Genomic DNA, 10,202 nt, shown 5'->3' with positions numbered 1-10,202 from the left:
TTGACACCATCTCTGGTGTGTCTGAAGACAATTACAGTGTACTTACATATAATAAATAAATCTTTTTTTAAAAAAAAGAGTAATGAGTATCAATGTTAGTGCCTTTGGCCTTCATCCCTATTGTCCAGATTAAGTCCAGATATATATATATATATATATATATATCATGAATTTTTGAAAGTTATGAGCATCTGGGAGGCAAGGAGAAAGGATAACTTTCCTATAAAGAACCAGAACCTTTAGCCTCATTCTATAGAATTCTGAATTCCTTGCTTTCTTCCTTACTACTCCACTACTGAGGCCCTGTAGTTAAGTCTGACATAGTACTACCAGGAAATAATTATTAATCTAATTGAATCTTAAATACAGTAACCCCAGAGAGCTTGGTTCTTCTCTGATGAGGCTGTTGGGAAACTGAACATTGTAGGAGATAGGGGCTTAGTAGGAGGTGGAGGGTGTCTAGACATGCTTAAATGGCCAACTGAGGCTCTGGTCCTTCTGACTCCTTTACCTATAAGGCAGCTTTGCTTCAACATCAGCTTCCCAATGTGATGTTCTCTAGCTCGCTAAAAGCCCACAGCAATAAGCTCAAATAAATGACCATGGGCTGGAACCTCCGACATGAGTTGCTTTCTGTCAACTTCACACAGACATCTGGGAAGAGGTTATTCATTTTCTTTTTTTTTTTTTTTTTCATTTTAAACAAGAAGTTTATTTAAACAACAAGACACTTGACTTGAAGGGAAAACTATCTAGGATCACTTTGTTCAAGAGTAATTTATCCCTACTTAAAGACAGATTGCCCTACATGTAACAGCTACGTACAAAAAAAGTTATAAAATTGTCCTTGGTTTTACAATGATAAATGAAAAACATTAAAATTCTCCAATCGAACAAGGTATGCAAGGATTTGGTGTTGTTGGGTTTTTTTGTTGTTGTTGTTAAAACAATGAGAGCAAAATAACTTACTGGAATATAAAGATAAGAGCTGAATGAGCATGCCACTAATGGAGAANGGGGTATTTTCACAAACCCAGTACTTTCCCCCAGACCATCTCCATCTGATGTCAACCAGAACAGAACATTGGCCATTTAGTTTAAAGAAAAGAAAAGAAAAAAGAGCACTATGCTTGTGCACATANACCAGTTACTTTATGTACAATAAAGAAATGGGGACAGGGAAATGAAAGAAGAGAGAAAACTATACTGTAGTAGTCAGGATGTGGTGGGACCAAATTGTGGCTTTCTAATTGAGAATGTATTCTTGGTCTATAACAAAATTCTGGAGTAAAGTAGCAGGCTCCCTTTTTAGAAGACACCTCCAGTCTGCTGCTGGAACACATCCATCGCATCTTCATCCTCCATTTCCAAGTGGGCAGGTGTGTCTGTTTCGTTGATTGGCTGCCCATCAAACCGGAATCCGATCTGCCTCATTGACAAACCCTGCCGTTCACAATAGGCTTTCATTAGTTTACTAAGTGGTGTGTGCCTCTTAGTCTTAAACTGCACCACAGAACCATCCTGTCCCGCCACCTTCAAGTTAATATGATCGTTGTTCTCAGTCTTGACTCCTTCCTTGGGTTTCTCGTCGACCATGGCGAGCGCCGCAGCTGCCGCTTCACAAAAGAGGCACCGGGTCCGCACTGAGGGAGCACACAAGCAGCACCAGGAGCAGCGGGAGGAGGCGGCAGCGGTGGACGAGGCGGAGGGCGCGCGCACGTCGTGCGCTTCGGGTTATTCATTTTCTATTTATTCACTTTACATCCCAATCCATACCCGCCTTGAAGTCCTCCCTCTCACAGTCCCTCCCCACAGCTCTACTCTCCTCATCTGAGAGGGTGGAGCTTCCCCCTCCCCAGTATCCCAGAGATGGCTCAGGAGTTAATAGCACTGGCTGCTCATCAGGAGGTCATGAGTTCAATTCCCAGCAACCACATAGAGGCTCACAACCATCTGTAATGTGATCTGATGCCCTCTTCTGACATGCAGGTGTGCATGCTGATAGAGCACTCTGTTTATTTTGTTTTTTTGAGTCAGGGTCTCACTGTGTAGCTCTGCTTGTCCCGGAACTTACACCTTGAAGCACAGATCTCGCCGCCTCTGACTCCAGAGTGCTGGGATAAAGGTGACTGCATCCATACCCAGCTTGGAAGAAGGATTCCTAATTGAGAAAATGGCTCCATCGTNTTGGCCTATCGGCAAGTCTAGGGCGTTTTCTTGATCAATGGTTGTTGTAGGAGGGTCCAGCTCCCTGGGGAGGTGGGCCTGAGCAGTATAAGCAAACAAGCTGAGCTGGGTGCTGGTGGCAGGCAGTTCTCTGTGAGCTGAGGACAACCACAGCTACACAGAGAAACCCTCAGAAAACAAAGAAANCCCAGCAAGCCAGTAGGCACCATTCCTCCTTGGCTTCTGCTTCAGCTCCTGTCTTGAGTCCTGCCCTGACTTTCCTGAGTGACAGAGTGTGGGGCTGAGTGCTGTGAGCTGAAACAAACCCTTTCCTCCCCAAGTTACTTTTAGTCATGNTGTTTATTACAGCAGTGGCAACCCTAACTGAAACAGGAACCATTAGCTAAAATAACCTTCTCCTTAAGAAATAGTTCTTAAAAGGAGTCTTTGAAAATCTTAATATTAAGACTGTACATTTCAGGTCCAGCAAGATGGCTCAATGGGTAAAGGCACTTGCCACCAAACCTGAGGACCTACTCCCCAACCCAGGGTGCCCTCTGACCTCCATATTCACAGCATGGCATTTATGCATGTGCACACACAAATAAAATAAACATACAAAAAGTAATACTATATTTGGGGACTATTTCTGTAATCACTAGAGGAAGCAGACCCATCTCTCAAGTTGAGTAATAGAAACTCAAAAACAATGAGAGTCTTAAGTGTAAGACTTGCGAAACATGAATCCACTCATCCGAAGTAAGAAGCTGCTACTTACTATTGGGCACAGTGACAGAAAGTGCTCCTAAAGGCTTATCACAAACTGAAGGGCTGGGGCTGGGCAGATGACTCTGGGCTTTAAAGAGTGTATTACTCTTCCGGAGGACCTGAGTTCAAGTCTCAACACCTATCTGTAGTCAGGTGGGTCACGACCACCTGCAACTCCAACTCCAAGGGGGATCCCACACCTCTGACTTCTGTGGGCACCTGCACTCACACAGTGCACAGGTGCACACACACACACACACATAAAAAGAAACAAACAAACAAACAAACAAACTGAAGCCCAGCCTGGATAACTTAGTGAGTACCTGCTCCAAAATAAACAGTTCAGCTGGTGAAGGGCCTTGCTGTCGAGCCTGACGGAGCAGAGTCCCCACGAACCACACGGGTAAAGGAGAAACCAACTTGTCCTCTGGCCTCCAGTGCAGAACACGACACACCTGGATATACACACAAAACAAGTAAATATAATGAGACAGAGAAAAGAGGGTTTTTTTAAAAGGGAAGGAAGGGTAGAAGAGAGACCTTAGTAGGAGAGAAAGCCCCTAACCTCCCGGAGATTTGTGCCAGGGGAAGGGGGCCGTGAGGGACACCCACTCGCTCAGAGGAGAAGTGGCAGGGGATGGAGGCAGGATTTGGGATAGGGTGATGGGGAGGGGAGTAGTGAGTAGGATGTAAGGTGAATAATATAAAAAAATAAAATAAAATTAATAAAGATGGGGTACAGACCCAAACAGAGAATTCTCAACAGATGAATCTTAAATGGCTGAGAAGCACTTAAAGAAGTGTCCAGCATCCTTAGTTATCAGGTAAGGACAAATTAAAATAACTCAGATTTCATCTTACACTCATCAAAATGGCTGAGAAAAAAAATCTCAAGTTCCAGTTCATCCTGGCAAAGATGTGGAGCAAGGGGAACACTCCTCCATTGCTGATGGGAGTACAAACTTGTACAACCTCTTTGAAAATCAATTGGGTAGTTTCTCAGAAGACTGGGAATAGACCTATCTCAAGACCCAGCTATACACCCAAAAAAGGCTCAACTGTACCATAAGGACACTTGCTCAACAAAGTTCTTAGTAGCTTTATTCATAATAGCCAGAAACTGGAAACAACCAAAGAATGGATAAAGAAAATGAGGTACATTTACATAATGGAATATTACTCAAATATTAAAAACAATGACACCATTAAATTTGTGGGCAAATAGATGAATCTAGAAAAGATCATCTGGGTCTGGGTTATCTAATGAGATAACCCAGACCCAGAAAGACAAACATGGTGTTCTTACTTATAAGCGACTATTAGCCACAAAGTACAGGAGTACAGGATAACTATTCTACAAACCACAGACATAATGAAGCTAAGAAACAAGGGGGGATCAAGTTCTCAGGAAGGACTGGAGGGAGAGAGTATGGGAGAGATGACTGGAATTGGATAACTTTTGGAGCTGATGTAGAAATCTAGTAAAATGGAAAAAAAAATCCCTGGAATCTACAAAGGTGACCCTAGTGACCACTCCCAGTAATGGAGGATACAGAGCCTGAACCAGCCATATTCTATAACCAGGCAACTTACAGTGATAGGGTTGCAACATGAATCCAGCTACAGTCCTTAGACCTACAACCTATCCTGCCAGAAAGATGTGCTGGGGCAATGGAGGAGAACTTGTGGGAATGGCCAACTAATGAGTGGTCTAATTTGAAGCCCACAACAAGAGAGGAAGCCCATGCCCGACACTGCCTGGATCATCAAGAACTGGAGTCTGGATAGCCAAGGACCTAGGGTAGGAAAAATAAGTCAATGAAATGATTCCTAGTGGTATTCTGCTATACTCGAAGACTGAGTTCTAGTTCAATAGTCATCAGAGACACTTTCCCTAGAAGCTGATTAGAGCCAATATAAAGACTGACAGCTATGCATTAGATGGAGAGAGAGCCCAACTTGGAGTACTCCATTAGGTCCCTCCCCGCGGAGCTCTAGGAACCCCATGGAAGAAGGGGAGGAAGAATTATAAGAGCCAGGGAGGGGGGTCAAGGACACTAGGATAATACAGCCCACAGAAGCAACTAAACAGGTTTCCTAGGGGTTCACAGAGACTGAAGCAGCAACCCTGGAGCATTGGTATGTGCTTAAGTCCTCTGCATGTTATGGTTTTTAGTTGTTTGTTTGTTTGTTTGTTTGGTTGGTTGGTTGGTTGGTTGGTTGGTTGGTTGGTTGGTTTTTTGAGACAGGGTCTCTCTGTATAGCCCTGGCTGTCCTGGAACTCACTCTGTAGACCAGGCTGGCCTTGAACTCAGAATTCTGCCTGCCTCTGCCTCCCAAATGCTGGGATTAAAGGCATGCACTGAGCCGGGCATGGTGGCACACGCCTTTAATCCCAGCACTCCAGAGACAGAGGCAGGTGAATCTGAGTTCGAGGTCAGCCTGGTCTACAGAGTGAGTTCCAGGACAGCCAGGGCTGCACAGAGAAACCCTGCCTCGAAAAACCAAAAATAAAAATAAAAAGTAAAGGCATGTGCCACCACTGCCTGGCATGTTATGGTTTTTAGCTTGGTGGGGTTTTTTGTTTGTTTTTGTTTTTGTTTTTTGAGACAGGGTTTCTCTGTGTAGCCCTGACTGTCCTGGAACTCACTCTGTAGGCCAGGCTGGCCTTGAACTCAGAAATTCGCCTGCCTCAGCCTCCCAAGTGCTGGGATTAAAGGTGTGCACCACCATGTCCGGCGCTAGCTTGGTGTTTTTGTAGTAGATGTCTGACTCTTGCCTGCTCTTGAGACCCATTTCCTCCTACTGGGTTGCCTTGCCCAGGCTTGGACTGGGAGAAATGGAGGAAGGAGAAGCTATGATCTGACAGTATTATAAGAAAGAATAAATTTTAAAATGTATATACATGAGCTTTGTGTTTTACCTTATTAGCTATGAATTCAAAAGAACCACAGTAATTAAATAGGAAAGGATTTATACTCTATGATGCTCTAAACATGGCCAAGATGAAGGCCATTTGCCCACAAAAGTGCATTTGGGGAGCTTGGGACTGGACCCAAGCCACTGAGCTGTCCTGACTGTTTTTTAGCTCTTTTATTAATTTAAGGCAATTTCATATTGTATATTCACCCATGGACCCTCCTTCAACTCCCTCTTCCTTTGTGTGCCTACTTAGAAGCAGATGTTCTGGTGCTCTGGCTCTTAGGATGTATCTGCCTCTTCCACAAGGTTTCCTGAGTGTTACATATGGTGTTATATTGTAGATGCATCAAAAGTGATGTTTTCTGACTGAAATGTAAACTTTCAGGAAATTGGGAGATTTAGAGATTCTCCAGAATTCTGTACATGATATAAATGCAACCCCAACATTTGCTTTTTTTTCTAATGAGTGCATTAGAAACACAAAATACCTCAACCCCTTTGAGCTTAATGCTTCTATGTTTTGAGATCTTACTGAACTGCATGACTGTTGATTATTCTCAAATACCTAGTGCTGGCTAAGTAGTAGTCGCATGGCATTTTGCCGCAAACTACCTCCTTTTTGGGGTCTCCTATCTGCATGGAATGGGTCTCTGGTGGCAGATGGGCAAGGATTCGGTGGATTGACAAACAGACTGACACGAGAGAGTGTGTAGAATCTGAATATATTTTTCTAAATCGAGCATCAAACTTTTAATACAGAGCAAACAAGAAAAGCCAGACAGGACACATCCGCAGAGTTACAGTGACACAAAGGATTGTATACATCAAAAGACCAGGGGGACCAGGCAGCTTAAGGAGGAAGCCAGGTGTGTCAATTGTTAACCCCCACCACCAGGGGTTCCCAGTAAATCCTTGATTATGCTATTCCTTTGGACCTAGTGGAAAAAAAAAAAACCTGTTTGGGGGGGGTTCTGCTCTAGCAGACCTTCTCATGAATAATGTAATACCACACACACCCCCTATTTCCTAGGCCTTGGTAAATACTTGAATATGAAAGTAACTTCCAGTAAAATACCGTAAGAAAGCATGCAAGACCCTCCACAATATTGCAGGGACAAATCTGGGGCAATCCTAGCTACTAGAATGCAAGGTTCCAGGAGGCTGAGTTTCCTTGAANCTTTTTGCCTCAGGACTGCTTCCAGGTTTCCAAACCTGTAATGCGAGTCACTACTGGAGTGGATGTAGCAGCATTTCTTATGTCTGTGTTCTTAATCAGTCTAGTCTTTTCTAAAATATTTGCAATGTGCATCCTAAAGGGGCACCCTAAGTTCTCAGGTCTCTGTACAGTCCTTGGTGTAATAATCTGGTCAGAGCCTAGGTGTCACAGAAGTCAAATGGTCAATGGAGTCAAATCTTGGGATATTAAGAAATGTAACTTAGACTATGCCTTTAGGAGCAACATGAAAAAGCAGAGGGAACCAGACTGGCTAACCAAAGGGAAGGCAAAAATTTGAGACCTCATCTCTGAAAATCTAGAATGATGAAAGAAAATGGCCTTGGAAAGGCATTACAATCTACTTCTCTGTGTTCTCAGGTGCACACAACTCTTGCAAATGACCAAGGAGGTTTCCAGAAGAGAGATGTTGAATGTCGGAAGACATTTGTGTGCTCGCCAAGACTGGAAAAATATTCAATATTTAAAGCTGTTTTATGTTGGGGACAATTAACGTTTTTTCAAGTGTGTCGCCAATATAAAACAGCTTTAAAATAAAGTGAAAGAAGGGGAGACTCACTTACCTTTTTTCCAGAAAAAAAAATCCCTCTCTGAATGATGAGAGCCTGGTTTTTTGTTTTTTTGTTGTTGTTGCTGTTGTTGTTGTTGTTGTATCCCAGATGGCAAATAATTATTTTAGATCAAATAAGGATTCAAGCTTTTATTGATCAACGAATCTGCCTACAGTAGATCTCTGTGCCTCTGCTTGAGGTCACTAAGTTAGAATCACAGATAAATATTTTAATGGTGCTGGAATCCCACTCTGCATCCTGAGTTCTAGGTCTACAGTAGATCCAATATTCTAATTAGTAATTCTCACAAATATGCAAAAACAAAAAGCAATNACTACTTTGAAAGTGTTCTAGGAAGAGCAGGTGGACCACAGATTAAAGAAGCAAGCAATCACCCATCTTTTACNTTTAATATCATTTTAACATGTCTTAGTTGGGGTTTACTGCTGTCAACAGACACCATGACCAAGGCAAGTCTTATAAAGGACAACATTTAATTGGGGCTAGCCTTCAGGTTTAGAGGTTCAATCCATTATCAAACTGGGAGCATGGCAATATCTAGGCAGGCATGGTACAGGCAGAGATGAGAGTTCTACATCTTCATCTGAAGGCTACTAGTCGAAGACTGACTGGCTTCCCACACAGCTAGGATGAGGGTCTTAAAGCCCACACCCACAGTGACTCACCAACTCCAACTGGGCTATACCTTCTAATAGTGCCACTCCCCCGGCCAAGCATATACAAACCATGACAATAAAGAGGGGACACATTATCATAGAAATACTGGAAAAGCACTAGCATACTGGATTCCAGCTTCCTATGATTATGTGTAGACAACAGAGAAGAAAGGCTTGACAGCGCAATGGAAAGTTCCAGGAGAGTAGCTGTGTATGAGGGAACTCTTGGCTACATCCAGGAAACTTACATATCCACCCTCACAATCAAGGAACACGCCAACTCGGCCAACTGGCTTCTCTATATAGTGTTCAACTCCTCTGCTGGTGATGAGACTGTAATGACCTTCGTTTCTAAAACACTCAAGAATAAATGCACCTTCGGATGTCGTCACATAGTTTCCCTCCCTTAACCAGGCACTGTTACAGACCCCTACAGCCCATTTCTCATAGTCCTTCAAATCCACCTCCCAGTAGTATTTTCCTGTGGAGAAGCTTTTTCCCCAGGAAGCACGATGGTTTTCAACTGAATCCAGACATGTGTTCTCATGGGGACATCTGATAACAAAAGGTCTGTAGCTGAGTATGATTAAATGTTTAAAGGAAATTTTCACTGTGGGAAGAAGAGCCAACATTTTAGTCAAACCAATTATTTACGTTTTCCTAGGTTTTAAAAATAGAAAGGCTAAGACTGGAAGGGTAGATATAGCCCAGATAAATCAAAGTCAAGAAACTGGAGTGAGCACATAATGAAAACTTTTTTGAAAATCCGTAGAAGCTGCAGAGGAGGAAGCCACAGCACAGTTCTGTCAGGAGGTTTTAATTACCCCTGGCAAACAGAAGCTGTGCGCAACACAACTAGGACCGCTGTGAAGGCTGTACCCCGAAGTCTACCTGAAATGTTATTCCTAAGTCATGTCATGATTGCTTGCATCTTAGTGTTGATTTTCATTCCACTAAGTAGACTTGTACTCAAGACAAATCTAAGCATGCATTAGAAGTTGTCCCCTGGGCTGGAGAGATGGCTCAGTGGTTAAGAGCACTGACTGCTCTTCCAAAGGTCCTGAGTTCAAATCCCAGCAACCACATGGTGGATCACAACCATCTGTAATGAAATCTGGCGCCCTCTTCTGGAGTGTCTGAAGACAGCAACAGTGTACTTACATATAATAAATAAATATTAAAAAAAAAAAAAAGTTGTCCCCTAATAGCAATTGTCTGCCTTTTACTAAACCCTGGTTCCTCTGATTCTTTCCCTGTGATGACAATCCATATTTAGCTCTCCCAGTGTGATTCAGACTACCCCGTGTCTATCAACTTGTTTTATTTTTATTGCCTGTGCTAAATGAATTTGTCTATTTGGGTTTTTTTATGATCATTTCTGTAGTTTCTTTGAGATAGGATTTCTTGCTATGTATCCTTGACTGGCATGGAACTCACTATGTCAATCTGTCTGGCCTCACTCAAACTCTTGGGCAATCCTCCTGATTCCATGTTTTTTAATTCTGGGGTTACAAGTAGGTGCCACTATATTAATACACTTTATTAATACACTTTTAAAATTCAACTGGTAGCTGAGCATGGTTTCACATGTGAGTCTGAGCCCAGCCTGGTTTACAGAGCTAGTTCCAAGACAGCCAGGGATAAAGAGAAGTAATATCTCCAAAATGAAAAAAAGAAAATCAATTGCTAAAATATTTAATAGAAAACATACAGGGCTGGAGAGATGGATAAGTGGTTAAGAGCACTGACTGCTCTCCCAGAGGTCCTGAGTTCAATTCCCAGCAACCACATGGTGGCTCACAGCCTTCTGTAATGAGATCCGATGCCCTCTTCTGGTGTGTCTGAAGACAGCGACAATGTACTCATATATATATATATATATAT

At 42.8% G+C, this 10,202-nt stretch overlaps 1 protein-coding gene and 1 pseudogene across 2 annotated transcripts in view; both read right to left on the bottom strand.

The window, feature by feature from the left end:
• Positions 1-938: 938 nt before the first annotated feature.
• Positions 939-1,596, bottom strand: LOC110328120 (annotated as a pseudogene). The gene has a single exon (XR_003844652.1). The product of XR_003844652.1 is annotated as a small ubiquitin-related modifier 2 pseudogene (transcript).
• Positions 1,597-8,464: 6,868 nt separating this feature from the next.
• Positions 8,465-10,202, bottom strand: part of LOC110328599 (tripartite motif-containing protein 43C-like) — a 6,045-nt gene continuing 4,307 nt past the window's right edge. The window contains exon 6 of the mRNA XM_021208018.1: positions 8,465-8,928. Within this exon, the coding sequence (XP_021063677.1) occupies positions 8,465-8,928 (464 nt within the window). The remainder of the gene's footprint in view (positions 8,929-10,202) is intronic.

This window comes from Mus pahari, chromosome 10, assembly GCF_900095145.1.
Source record: "Mus pahari chromosome 10, PAHARI_EIJ_v1.1, whole genome shotgun sequence".
Lineage (NCBI taxonomy): Eukaryota > Metazoa > Chordata > Mammalia > Rodentia > Muridae > Mus > Mus pahari.
Note: the sequence above shows the minus strand (reverse complement) of the source record. Positions and strands in the feature narration are given on the sequence as shown.